Source organism: Apus apus, chromosome 7, assembly GCF_020740795.1.
Source record: "Apus apus isolate bApuApu2 chromosome 7, bApuApu2.pri.cur, whole genome shotgun sequence".
NCBI classification, from domain to species: Eukaryota; Metazoa; Chordata; class Aves; order Apodiformes; family Apodidae; genus Apus; species Apus apus.
The window spans coordinates 4361416-4375297 of NC_067288.1; the positions used below are offsets into that span (position 1 = coordinate 4361416).

The window sequence follows — 13882 nt, forward strand, 5'->3', positions numbered from 1 at the left end:
AATATTTTGCAAATGTTCCTGCTGAAAGGGACTTTTCTCCCAGTAGGTAAAATCAGCATCTGCTGAGTGGTGACCATTTAACATTCAACCTGCTGCCAATCTACATTCCACAGAGAGACCCGCAGGAGAGACATGGAGCTGTGCCACTTCTAATAACTGTGTGACTGGCACCATGTCAATGCTTTAATGTAGAAAGCTACCCTCTGTCACTAAGCAGATCTCTCCTTTCTTTTGGCTAATGGCTTTCACACCCATTGGCAACAATGTCAAGACTGAAGGGGTATGAGCCTGCGGAGTCTTCTGAGATGGGCTTGGCAAAGCTGACTACAGAAATATTGAGACAGGGGTTGGGGTGGGGGTAAAAGGGAAGAAGGAAACTATTGTGGTTAATAATTCTGCTCTCGTTGCTTCACTTTTCATCTTTGTTTAGTGCCTTCATCTGTTTCCCACTGTACCTTCCTACCACAGCAATAGCAGTTCAGCAGTACCTGCAACAACCTGTGCTTGTTGTGAGCGTAACTACCCCAAACCCTCTGCTGCAACCGTCAGCTCCAGGGAAGGATCCCTCCTGGCTTGATGAGCCAGGGTTTAAGGGGAAATTTATACCAGGGACATTAACTGCAAGGGCACAAGGCTCAGACATTTTCCTTTTTAATCTCAGCCAAGTTTAGAGAATGGTCATAACAGCTTTGGCAGCTGGCATCCTACCTATAAGGGTGTTTGTACTTTGCAGCAAAGGCAGGGGGGCTGCACAGACGCATTCCCTGGGGAGGAGGCAAGCTGTGTAGATCCATCCTTTGGTCCTCAGTCTAAACAGTCCAGATGTCCACACTGATTTCCTCAACAACTCCCTACAGATACAGACAAATGGGGGGCAGGAGGCAGGGAAGGGATGCAGGTTTGCTGAGACCAGCTTCGTTTTCAAATGTCTGTGCAACGCCTCCAACGTGAGGCCCATACAGAGACTGAAGGACTTTGCATTCTTGCTGGAAAATCCAAAAGAGCAAGCCTGAATAGAGAACAACAGGCAGTGAGTGTACAAGCAAGCAGCTCTGACTTTTTGTTGCTTCTTTTTATCCTACACAGGCAGAATCCTTTTAGAGTCAGACAGGAAAACAGAAAAGCCACACAAATGAAACAAAACCAACAGACCACTAATCTCAGCAATCTTCGACATACCCGTAATTTCTACTTCATTTTTGGCTAATGGTGGAAATTAGTCTTTGGATAGTTGATAAAAATCAACCTGTCTCTGCTGGGTTAGTAGCATGCATGATCTGTGGCCCAGCAACTACTTCTAGTACAATTGATTTTCCTTTTTGGCAACCAATAGGCTAGTCAATAATAATGTTGTTTGAGAAGGGATTGAGTCATGAGGGAGAAGAACCCTTCCCTGCCATTTATTATGTTTGTATTGTCTCCATTTGAAAAGATTTTTTTTCCCTCTTCTTTTTTTTTTTTTTTTCCAATGAAGATGTGAGTGAAGCTATTACAAGGGGTGGCCACTCCAGATCCTTGTCTCCAGGAGCCCCCTGAGTCACAAGCATGTCAACATGCAAACACGGAGGAGGGAAGCAGCTCTCTGCTAGAGACATGTGGTAGGGGACTGGGAAAAAGAGAAGGGGAGGCTATGCTAGGTACCTTTCAGAAAAAAGCTCTCACACAAACAGAAAAACAAAGCCCAGTTAACTCAATATCACATGCTAACAAGCACAACTTCAGAGAGCCACGCAGCCTTGTGTGAACTGGTTCAAGAGACAGACGCAACATGAGCACCAAGGAGCAACCAACTCTCTGCAGACAGTACAGACACTAGATGCTTTTCACTGAAATTCCTGCTGTGTATGAACAAATAAAATCCACACAGACTAGCAACAGATTTCCTAACCTGCTGACTTTCAGCTTTGGTTCTCAAGTTTCCTTCTCAAAGCCCTGAGGGTCCATGGGTGACCACTGAGAACTTGTTGACAAGCGGTTTAAAGTTTCAGAACAGTGATCTGCACCTTTGTTAGGAAAGTGAAAGGTTAGCAAATAAAAACTGAAGATCAACTATAGCTTTTTTCATCTTTGTAGTCATCATTATAGTACAATTCCAGCTTCCACAAATGATCACCATCTCTTTAATAACCTGATCAATAGAACTGCATAATAATGTAGTTTAAAAATCATATAATAATATTTAGATACAATTTTAACTCAGGTGCTCTACCACAGCCCCTAGTTATCCTGTGTGTCAAGTGACACAGTTCCACTCATAACTAGCAAAATTTATTTTAAGACTTGTTCACATGCCCAGAGAGGCTTGAAAAGCTTGAAAAGAGCTGACCTGTGGCAACCACTCCTGGACAGTTCCCCACACATTCCCAAGGGCACGCCCTGGATGCACAGAATATTATTTTGGAGTAAAAAGCACCACAAACGGAACACAGTGCAGCCACAGCAAGTCTGGGAGGACAGTCTATGGTCTCCTGTTCTAATATGACAAATGATACATGCTATTTTTCCTTCTCTCTCATTGGACAATTACTATACCATGATGCCCTTAATCTTTCTTAAAACAGCCTTGGGTAAACTGTACACCTGCAAGGCTGAGCAATCCTGTGGCAACTTTGCACCAGAGCACAGAATCCTCCTTTCCAAGCTGCCTTACTTGCCTTGCTCATGCAGGAGGAGGTCACTGGACTTAGACCGTGCCCCAAGAGCACTCTTCCACCTAACAGGCACAGTACAATGTGCCTAAAATTCCCTCCAAACACGCTAAAGGAGCTCCTCTGAAAGCTGGTTAAGCAGCACCGCGCACCCAGGAGCAGAGCAGAGTTCTGCTGTCTCCTCCACACTGGCATTGCACCACCAGATACAACTGAGGACAAACAGAGTCTCCAACCAGGCCAGCTGGCTGCTCCTGGAGTTAGGGGACACTAAGGATGCCATGGCACAGCCCTGGGGGAGCATGAAGCTGGGGTGTAATTCTGCATGGCCTGCATTCAGTGCCTTCCCTGGGCCCAGAACACCTCCTTTCCGAGGCTGGAGAAAACACCACAAGGAAAAACTCTCCCTGCAGTGGAAAAAGATTGTCCTTTGCTGCCCATCCTCTGCAAGGAAAACTTATTAATGTCTTCCTATATTTTAAAACTAGAAATAGATATTATAATCATGTTGCCGAGCTCCTTCATAACTGTTACTTTATCAATATTTTCCCCTTCCTTTCATTCCATCACTCAATTAGAAGCCTACATTTTAGGCAAACAGTTCCAGGGGAAGGAGGCTGTTTTCAGACTGAGCCCCAAGCTCTGGGTATTTCCAGCAGAGCTTCAAAATACCATACCACCACCCACTTTGAAATGGCCTCTGGCTCTGAAGATTTAGGTAACTCAATTACACAAATGCTCCTTTTCAACTAAGCAGAGAAGCCTGTTGCCTCTCTGCATCCCCTTGCCCATGGCAATCACTTACCACCTCTTTTCAAATACGCTATTAGAGCTAATTATGAACAATCAGAGAACTCAATGGCTGCAGCTTTTCAGTGACATTAATGAGCCACCCTTTTGAAACTGCAATACCACTGCTTAAAACAAAAAGCACAGGCACTGGGACCCTGCAGTCCAGGAGTGTGTGGTTATTCCCAGAACTAAAGCATGCTACAGGAATGAGTGGAGCCAGATGACTTCTCCTTCTGCACCCCAGCTGTTAATCAACAGAGAGCAGTAGGGTGACTCTTGCAGAGCCCTTTGGTTCAGAGATCACAAGTATTTTGACAATGGATAGTACAAAAATAACTGAAATAAGGCAGCAAAAAGTGAACAAGGCACACCTACAGGCATGGTGAACTGGTATGACTTGCTCCAGGTTACCTAGCAGAGCACCACGGTCACCATCTGCTTAGGGCAGCTAAATCCTTTACCATACTCCAAGAGAGCCAAGATGGAAGAGCATTTATTGAAAAGGTAATGGAAGACAGCATAAATCTGTCATGCTGGTTGACCAACTTTTTAGAAGCATACTAAAACACAGGTAATTAAAAAAAACATTGGTCTCTAACATTCCTCTTTCACCACCTGCTTGTAACCATCATAAACCCTAACTTAGCCCTTATCTCTTATGCTGCCTGCATGCAGGTACTGCTGCAAGATTGAAGAAGACAGAAAAATGCCTGAAAGCCTGAGTGTTGGGAGGAATTCACAGAGGCTGCTGACACGCCAGGCTCTGGCAGGTGCTGCGTGCAGCCTGTGAAGGGAACTGAGAGCACGTCCCTCCAAAATGGCAGCAACACTGATTCAAGTCACCAGAGATTCCCTCCCACTGAACCCACCATTCTTTATAGCCCAGACATTAACTGAGAGTGCATTTTGCAACGTGCAGTAGCAGGCATTTGCAGTGTTTATGGCCTGTTAGGAAGCCAGAATTTCTCCCTCTCCCTTCTTCTTCTGGTTGCTTTTAAAATTCCTTCTGCTCTCCCTTTGGATGTGAATTCTTACAGGGTAAAGGTCAAAATAAAAAAAAAGAAGAGAAATAAACATTGGGTCACAAAGTCTTGAAGTGGTACTGCAATTTATATATGGCTAAGAATAAGAATGTGTCTGCCTGCTCTGGGAACACACCTATGTGCAAATAGAGACCTTTATAAAAAATTCTCCTTTATTACCTTGGAGGGGAAAAAATATTCAAAGATTGATTTTCTTTTTATGGTTATTATTAACCTTTTGTTACTGGCCAAAAATAATCTGGTTAGAAAATGTGCAATACATCAAAAAGAAAAAAAGAGAAGAATTTAACAGAAAATTAGCGTTCAGGGATGACTCTGCCTTCAGCCTTTTTCTCTAAGAGTCAGACTTTACCTCCAAAGAAATGAGGCTAGCACCAAAGAGAAGTGACTTTTCAGCCTGCTGTGGTGGTACAGCAACCCAGACAGAACCATCTGCTGGGCTGCCAGGGCAAAGGGAATGGGCAGGTGTCTGATCTGACTCCTCCCAGTTTCAAGGAAAGCTGTTCCCACAGGCATCTGACATGTCACTCACCAGCTGGTAAGACAATGGTCTAGTCTGACAGTGGGGCACACAAAGCCCCCCACTTGTACTGGCTCCACTGCCCTTCCTCTATACAAGGAAAAACTCCTATAACATCCATGACAACTGAAATCCCCAGGGTCTAAGCATGAAGATACGTCTCACCAGCTACTGCAGAGCCACACTTTAATACCCATCCCACCTGCAATTCTGTTTCAGCAAGGGCAAGAAATGCTTTTTTACACCAATGCCACGTGTATGTGAACACCAGCACAGCTCCTTGCAGCCTGTGAATGCTAAAGGTCTGCTGACAAGCCTTTGGATTGCAACTGTGCTTAAGGTTCACCTCTTAAAAACTCCTGAAGCATCTATCACAAGGCTGCTTAAGATCTCACCAGCAAGAGAGAGAAAATTTGTCAGCAGAGGTATATCTATGTCCAAACTGGGCAGAAGAGGAAAGCCAATAAGTGCCACGCTGGGAAAGAGCAGTCAATCATAATTTGACAGAAATATGTTGGACAATTATTTCCGAAGACGATCGCACTTACACAGGTCAGCCCTTAATTACAACAAGCTGACAAAACCAGGAGCACTGACTCACAAGCACAGGCAGACTCAAGCTGGCTGGCTGGAATGAACCACGTGCAGAGTGGTGGTGGAACAAGCGTAGCTCACAGCTTGGTCTGTTCAGGTACCCTAAACCTGCTGCTCGTGAAGCTCAGACACATGGGCTGAAAACTGCAGTGGCTAAAAAGCTGTTTTATGTTGAGTTATGTGAAACTGGGCTAGCAACAGTGATTCCCAAGGGAATGAGGTAGGGATGTGGGGATGGAAACAGCATCAGCTGTTTGACGTGGCCCTCAGTCAGCAATGAGATCCTACTGTAGCTGTCATGCGCCCACCATGCCATAACCTGAAGCATCACCTATCCCTGTGGCATGCTTTGCCAAAACTAGGCATTTATTGGATGTTTTTTTTGCTAGGCAAAGTGGGATATTCTTTCCATTAGTTCACAGAGTTCTGCTGAGAGTGCAGTGTTACAAAAATACATTGGAAAATGCACTTTATGTGGGAAGCTCCCAAACATCTCGTACGCAGGAAATCCCTTTTGCCATCAGTACCACAAGTCACAGCAGAATCCATAGAGCCAGGAGATCAAAAAACCTTACAGCAGGGAGAAGTTTCAGCAAGAACTGAAAAATGTCCCTTATGACTATGTATTTCATGCAACCAAATTCTGCTACTCTGTTCCCAGGTTACCTTTTTGGATGTTCTCTGTGAGAAGGGCTCCGAGAGAACTTGCTGTGAAGTTTTGGAAGAATTCAGTTTCATGTGAAACACATGGTCAGGAGGCTACACAGCACAGAAATCCAATTCAACTCCTTTTTTTCCTTTCTTACCTGGCTGTTAACATCAGCAGCATGTTGTAACAAAACTGAAACCAGCTCCTTGTGTCCTCTGTCACACGCCCAGTGAAGCAGAGCCCGGCCCTGCAACATTCAGGAGAAAATTAACAAAGTGAGGCTAAAAAACCACACAGAAACAGCCTTGCTAGTAAGTATGGAGTACCAATAAGGAAATTAACACAGACTTAAAAAAGCACCCCACTACAGTAACATTAATATGTAAGATACTATTGCTCCTGATTTGGTCTTGCAGAGTAAGAAGCGTTGTAAGTGACAGGTCAATTTTTCATTAATTTAGCACCAAACCAGTGAAAAATTTGGAGGGGAAAAGCAGCAAAGCATGAAAAGCAGAAGCTGTGACATGATTTCTTTTCCTATATAGATCTGGAATTTTGACACCTCTGACTTTTCTGAGAGCAATGACTTACATGGTAAGGGTAAGATTTTCAATGCTGCCTTAGTCACCCGGATGCCAAGTCTCCAAAAGCTCATTTCCTCTGGCAGGTCTGAAGTGCTTTGTTTACCATGTACACTTAGTAAATTAGACTGACTGTTAGTATCAGCCTCTGCTGATTTAGGACAGCATATGGCACACTTGCAGGGAATTCCTTGGAAATCACCCTGCAGATAACCAAGAAATCATGCCTCAAGCTGTGACACTGTTAGACCGACCTGAGTTTTCCAGTGTGCTACACAAAACAGCCACAGACCTTCACAGATGAAATCAGTTAAATCAGCCCACGCCTGGTTATAAATCTCTCAACAGTGCAATGGGGAACAAGATGAGCAACTCATTTATCTGCTAATGGGAATCGTGAGCCAAATTTCCTGACCACGGTGCCAAAACAGCAGGAGGGGCAGGAGACACCTGCAACCAGAGCTCATTCTTGGGGAGGTAGTACAGGATTTTGAGTTAAGGAAATGCCATCTCAGACACCAGGCATAAAGCATTTAAACACACTTTGTGACCCAGCAGGTAATTAATTTTTGTAACACATAATATTAGTGTTACGCTAATTAACCTTGAATTAGAATGAATATTCTGACAATGACTTTTTATGGAAGCACTAGTAACATCCACAGGCCATTTAGTGATTAATGTTCTTGCACTCAACACCTCTGTCAAAGCCTAAAAGGGGGAAAGAGTAAAATTTAAAACAACTGGTAAACATGGAAAGATCTTTAATTCATGTTTGGCATCCCTAACTCATTTCTGGACTGGTAATTACTTAAGACTTAAGGTTTCAGTTAGACAAGTACTAACTTATTTTGTGTCACAGAGGTTTATTTCAAAAGAAAGCAGTCATATGCACAATAGCAACAGATACTACAGGAGATGACCTGAGTTTCTTTATATATGTGTAGAGGAGTAATATTGTAACAAGACAAATGTAATTATTGTGCAATTACATGACAAAAGAAGGGCATTTCTAGCCTATCAAAATTCATGTTACCATGTGGCCATAATACGTTGGTTTGTCTCTGGACAAGCAAAACCTCATGTTATTGGTGCTGAACTTGGCTGAGATCAGTAAAGGAAAAGCAACAGTTTGGGAGAAACAGTGCTGGCAATTCTATCAGCTCAGGGGTACTGCAGCACTGTGCAACTGGTCCCTTCCCATGCCACTGGGAGGCTGGTTGCCTTTTGAACAAGAAAATAAACTGAAGCCTGATCATCCATAGTCATTAAAAATCTCCTTGTGGTATTTGCAGGAGTATGGATTTCAAGTCTTGGGCCAATTCCACTTTGGGTAATTACACTCTGCTTACCTATATATTTTCTCTGCAATTCTAAATGGATACAGTATTTTCCAATTAGTGCCTTAAATGGCTCTGCATTGTAATTGTGCACTATTAAAAAGCTGACACGTTCCACCCAAGAAATGTCTGCACCCTTGCAGCACGTGACACCCTAAACACAGGGTGTAAGGGACTCTGGAGACCTCCTGTGCAAAGGCACACCATTTGATGTGGAAGTAAAAACACCTGCAGAAGAATCAACCTGCTTATTGCATTACTATGGAACTTGTATTTTAAACAAGAAAATATTCACTACTCTTTGCATAGAATCAGGCAAATTCAAACACGCAGGAGTTGTAGCTATACAGCCACAAAGTCCAATATTGTGTTCAGTTTTGGGCCCCTCACTGTAAAAAGGACATTGAGATGCTGGAGCATGTCCAGAGGAGAGCTACCAAGCTGGTGAAGGGTCTAGAGAATAAAACATGAGGAGGAACTTGGAGGGACCTGGGGTTGGTTAGTCTGAAGAAAAGGAGGCTGAGGAGACACCTCATTGCCCTCTACAACTACCTGAAAGGAGGTTGGAGTGAGGTGGGTGTTGGCCTCTTCTCCCAAGTAAATAGTGATAGGATGAGAGGAAATGGCTTGAAGTTGCAGCAGGGGAGGTTTAGATTTGATATTAGGAAGAATTTCTACATTGAAAGAGTGGTCAGGTACTGGAACAGCCTGCTCGGGGAGGTGGCTGAACCACCAACCCTGAAGGTATTCAACAGCCATGTAGATTTGGTACTTTGGGACATGCTCTAGTGGCCATGGTTGTGGTTGTTGGTGTGTTGTTGGGTTTTTTTTGTGTTGACAGTTGGACTCAATGATCTTGGAGGTCCTTTCCAACCATGACAATTCTGTGTTAAGTCTTCCTTAAGACAAATGTTAGTGATAAGACTAAGCTAAATGTACAATTCCACTCTTGGAATAGCATGGATATCACCTATGGACATTGAAAAATTCTTTAGTCTGCACAGCTGCTGCTTTGTATCAGCATATCACATGTTGGTATGTTTAAATAAGATGGCAGAAATCTTCAGAGCCACAGACTGAGCTTTCCCAAAACACTTCCCATATAACTATCTCAATAAGCAGGAAGAAAATCAAAACACCACCAGCAATTTCATATAGGGAAGTGCTGCAGTAGCAAGGTCTTGACTAAATGCAATCAAACATCAGGGTACTCCCTCCATGCAATTCAAACACACAACAGTTGTTGCAGAAGCTACTTGAGAGGATGCGTTTTCCCCAGCCTTTAAAGGATTTCATAAAAAAAAAGCATAAAAATAGCTCCAGTGCACTAACCCTGCCTCTTAAATCTTCTGTGCTTTGCTTAGATAACCACTGCCAGCTTGGCCAGCTTCTGCAGCAGTTTCTCAAGCCAACAGCACATCAATTTTGCTCAGCTCCAAGTCACAGGGTGTTCACAAACAAAGCACAGGACAGGGATTTGTCTCAGATAGACCAAGCCTCAGCAGACAAACGGATGGGGATGATTTTCACATCAATTAGGCAGCACAGAGAAAGAGGAGAACAAAGCCAAACTGAATGAAAGTGCTACAATACTAAGCTGTACTTCTAGGCACGATGTTTGCTGCTGTAATGGCTGAAGAGCAATGACAGCCACCTGTGACTTGTGACAGTGTTTTATTATTGGTAATTAAGAGGAGATATATATTTATATATATATAGAATGGCTGCATCTCAGTGACAGCAAAAACAATGAATGGAAGGGCTGTTGTTACATTTACATAGGTAAAACTTCAGATTTGATTTGGAAGTCAATCACTTCCAGAGCTCTGAAACATTTGGGGAAGTTTTTTTAATGGGAGCAAGCAGGTACAGCCAGAAGCATGCAATCCTTCTTCAAAGCCATTTTTTCCCCCCTGTCCTTTCCTTGGCAAGCTGGCACCAATTTGGCACTTTCCCAAAAGCATGAGGACCAGGCGAGCATCATTTCAGATGCCTTTCATTAAAGTTTTGGCAAGGGCTTAAACACTGCACACAGGTAGCACCTTTGTTTACTGGGATTTCTCCAACAAGCAAGAAAAAATTTTGTCTGCAACCTCCCCAGCCCTTGGCACAAATTACAAAAGCATCTCATCTATGCCTTTGAGCAGTTTCTGATCTGTTAAAAAGTTGAAGAAATACTGCTCTCAGAAAGGCAGCAAGCAATCCACACTGCCAGGACGTGCCACAGCCACAGGCCATTTCTGATTTCATTAGTCCTGCTGACATACACAAGAGAAACGGGTTGTTTTAGTCTGTGCTACTTCTTGTAAGTGAAGGCAAGCTATTCCATTGAACTCTGGGCAATTTAGATACAGTAAATGGAAGCTTGTACATGATTACTGTCATTAGGTTCTTTGTTTAATTCTAAATTGAAGTTTATTACATCCAAACTGTTAGCAGGTATGTTGGCTTGGATGCAGCACACAAAGATCTTTATTTCTTCTGGGGAAGAAACCACTTCTGCTTTGGAAGTTGCCAAGTGCATCTATCTAAACTATTATGCTTTCTGAAATCCCTTTGCTTCAAAGTAAGTTGGCTTGTCCCCATTTTACATTTTTATTCTTGATTTCTTTTCTCCTTTCAGTAGCTTACTTCAGGTTTGCACAAAATGAGGGGATACAATTAGGTACAGTACTAACCCATCACACAAAATCTAAACACCTTACAACCTCAGTCAAGTTTTATTGTATGAGGAAAGGCTGAGCCTAATAACTTTGCAGTTTAGCAAGAGGCTGTTTGGTGTCCCAGTAGATTTTATTTCATAACAAGTTAACTGTTTGTATGTATCCCTGCTGCCATTTTAAATTTACATGCATTTAAATCAAAGGATTGACAGTGTGAGTTACGTTCAGAGGGCTAGGAGAGGCATCTTTGGGATATGGCAGGCTGTATTTATACAGTAACAGTAAAATAGCTAATAAAAATGATTAAATTGTGCTTGCATACACTTCACTCTACCAAAGGCTCAGTCTCTGTTAGCTCTAGTCTGAAAACAGGCTCTAAAACTTCAATCAGCCTGCACGATATTGGAAAATAAGCTACCCTCCAGACTGCAAAGACAGCACTTGGATACTGAACAACACTGGTAAATGTTTCAGCTCCTTCACACAACATGAAATAAATACTTGGTTTAGATTTTTCTTTTTGGTATGCTAATATTTTTCAAGTTTGTTTTTTACCAGTTAGCCTCAAGCCTAAAAAAAAAAAGTTCTTGCTTCCTTTTTTGAGCATTTGCTGGGGTAAGCCAAAGTCACCAAGCCTGTGAGAATTTAATCTATGAGGGAATTTTGCACCAGTAGGAATCTTCCCATGAGCCCTTCACAGGTAGGCAGGGTTTTCAGTTCCTGTCTGTGGTGAAGCAGTTCCATACTCTGCAACAGTCATGTGCTAATACCCATTAGTTCAGAAATAGGTCTTCTCTTATTTTGTTGAGTTGTGGATAATTCCCAAAGAGGGCAGTTTTCAGAGCTGGCTATAAACACTCATGTTGTTAGAGCACAGAAATATTTCAGCCATCCTTCATGAAACATTTTGATTTTTTTTTTAAGCAACAAAAATTCTTTGGCTGAAAACGTGCACATTTGTTGCTTGAACAAAGAAAGATACAAGCTTCTGAGCCCTGATAACTCTAAAGTGCATCTTGCCCCTGGAAATAAAGCAATGCTATCTTGGTGTTACTACACACTTATTGCAAGAGTGTGATCCCAAAAATGAGCTGTTATTAATGAAAGGACTCCAGCAGTGTTCTATGGGACTGTCCTGGATATTTACTTCTGTGTTTGGCAGAAGGAGGGAAGGAGCTCAGTAATGACACTGTTGCAGTGACTATGTGGCACATGACAGTTTCAGTTCATCGAATTTATGATGTGAAATTCCAACCCTGATCGTGAACACCCTCCCTTCTCTCCTCTGGAAATTAATTCACATGAATTCCTGATTAATGATAAAAGGACCTGCCATCAGCATTCAGAGCCCCAGCCGAGGCTGTCATGGCTCAGAGGGCAGAAATCTGCTTAGAGCTACAGGAGAACCCAACTGAATTTGTGGCGTCTCAGTCTATGAATGTGTAAGCACTTCATCTGTTCACCAAAACACAATGTGCTGGAGAGCAGGAGGCAGAAGCAGCTCTGCATCTGACAGGCCACGAGCAGGGCTAGGTGGCAGCATGCAAACCAAGGTAATAAAGTGACATTTCCTGAAGGAAGAACAGGAAACTGTCCACACCAGGCATTTACTTTCACCAAGAAAAGGATCAAGCTGATTCACCATTTTCAGACACTTATTTTTCTTGAGGTTCCTGGCAATACCTGTATTGTCTCCCTATGGGGAAATAAGGCTTTGAGTCTGATGAGCAGAGAAAGACTGGATGATATCCCTGTTTTTGTGAAATTGGGAAGCCAGTGTCACTCATCTGCCCTCCACCTGGGGACAATGAAAAGCTGAAGGCATGGCAGAAACCCTACTCCATCCATGAACAGAGCCCACCAGTCAAAAAAGCCATTTCCCTCACTTCCTACTTCTATTTGAGCACATCTAGTAAGCAAGGTAGGGAAAGGGGGGTATTCAGAAGACCTCATTCTACAAGTGGTTGCTGGCATTACTGATAATAGACAGTAAATTTCTGACATGTTACAGCATCACAGTTCTTACATCCATGTTACTAGAAATCCAGTGGAAAGCTATTTTCAAATGGATTATCCCTATGTCAGTGACCAAGTATTTGTCCAACTGCTGCAGTACCTTCTTAAAACAATCCCAACTATGGAATTTGGAAGAGATGCAGCACTGAATTAATACATCAAACACTTAAAAGATAGATGGCCTTTATCTTTTGTTCCATACCTCCTCATCTGTGACATTCACGTCCACTTTTTTTGATCGAATGGCTTTGGTAACGTAGTCAATGTTGTTTTCTCTGCAGTAATCAAAAATGTTCTTGTCCTCTTCCCTATTCAGGAAACAAAAGCAAATGAAGCACTGTGTTACTGCACAGCAAAAAGGCTACATGCACATCTTATGCTCTAACTTTGGTACAGATGTTTTAATAGTATCACTGGACAGAAACAGAGGCTAGTATTGTTCATGCACGGTTGGTTTTTCTTCCCCCCCCAAGGTAAGGGACAGAAGATCCTTCTTCCTAGAAAACAAAGGTTGTTGTTAACAATATTATGCCAGGGTAAAAGTCAGCTTACTCCTGTGAAGTGGCACAGGAATTCTATACAGTTAGCCAGCAAAACCCATGTCTAAGTCCTGATACAAAGCACTGCAATCCCACAGAAGAAAAAAGGCTTAAGCTCCTATTCTCCCTGTTAGACAAACTTCTAACAGCCACTCTGGGTCAGTCCTAAGGCCCTTTGGATGCCATCCAGCTCAAACAGTGGCCACTAGCTGTGGCTTGGAGAAAACAGTAGAAGAAACAGGACACATGCAAAGCCATCTGTTCCCAGTTAGATCCTCCCAGTTTTGGTAACTCAGTGGCTTAAGGATTTCTGTAGCTAGAGGCTGCATCCAGATGAGTGTATTTATCAGTCATATTTTCCAGGTCCCTTTTCCACTCTGTTCTGCTCTTTAACTCATTCATAGTCTTGGCCTCCCTAAATGACAAGCTCTACAACTTTGTGTTCTGTATCCGAAGGGGTCAATTGTGGGCAAGGACTTCATTTGGTGGCTTTAAAT

General features: G+C 42.8%; 1 protein-coding gene across 1 annotated transcript in view; it reads right to left on the reverse strand.

Moving 5' to 3' along the window:
• ACBD6 (acyl-CoA binding domain containing 6) overlaps positions 1-13882 on the reverse strand; it is an 87514-nt gene that overhangs the window by 36623 nt on the left and 37009 nt on the right. The window contains exons 5-6 of the mRNA XM_051625385.1: positions 13049-13154; positions 6404-6493 (exon numbers count right to left, since the gene is read on the reverse strand). Of these exons, the coding sequence (XP_051481345.1) occupies positions 6404-6493; positions 13049-13154 (196 nt within the window). The remainder of the gene's footprint in view (positions 1-6403; positions 6494-13048; positions 13155-13882) is intronic.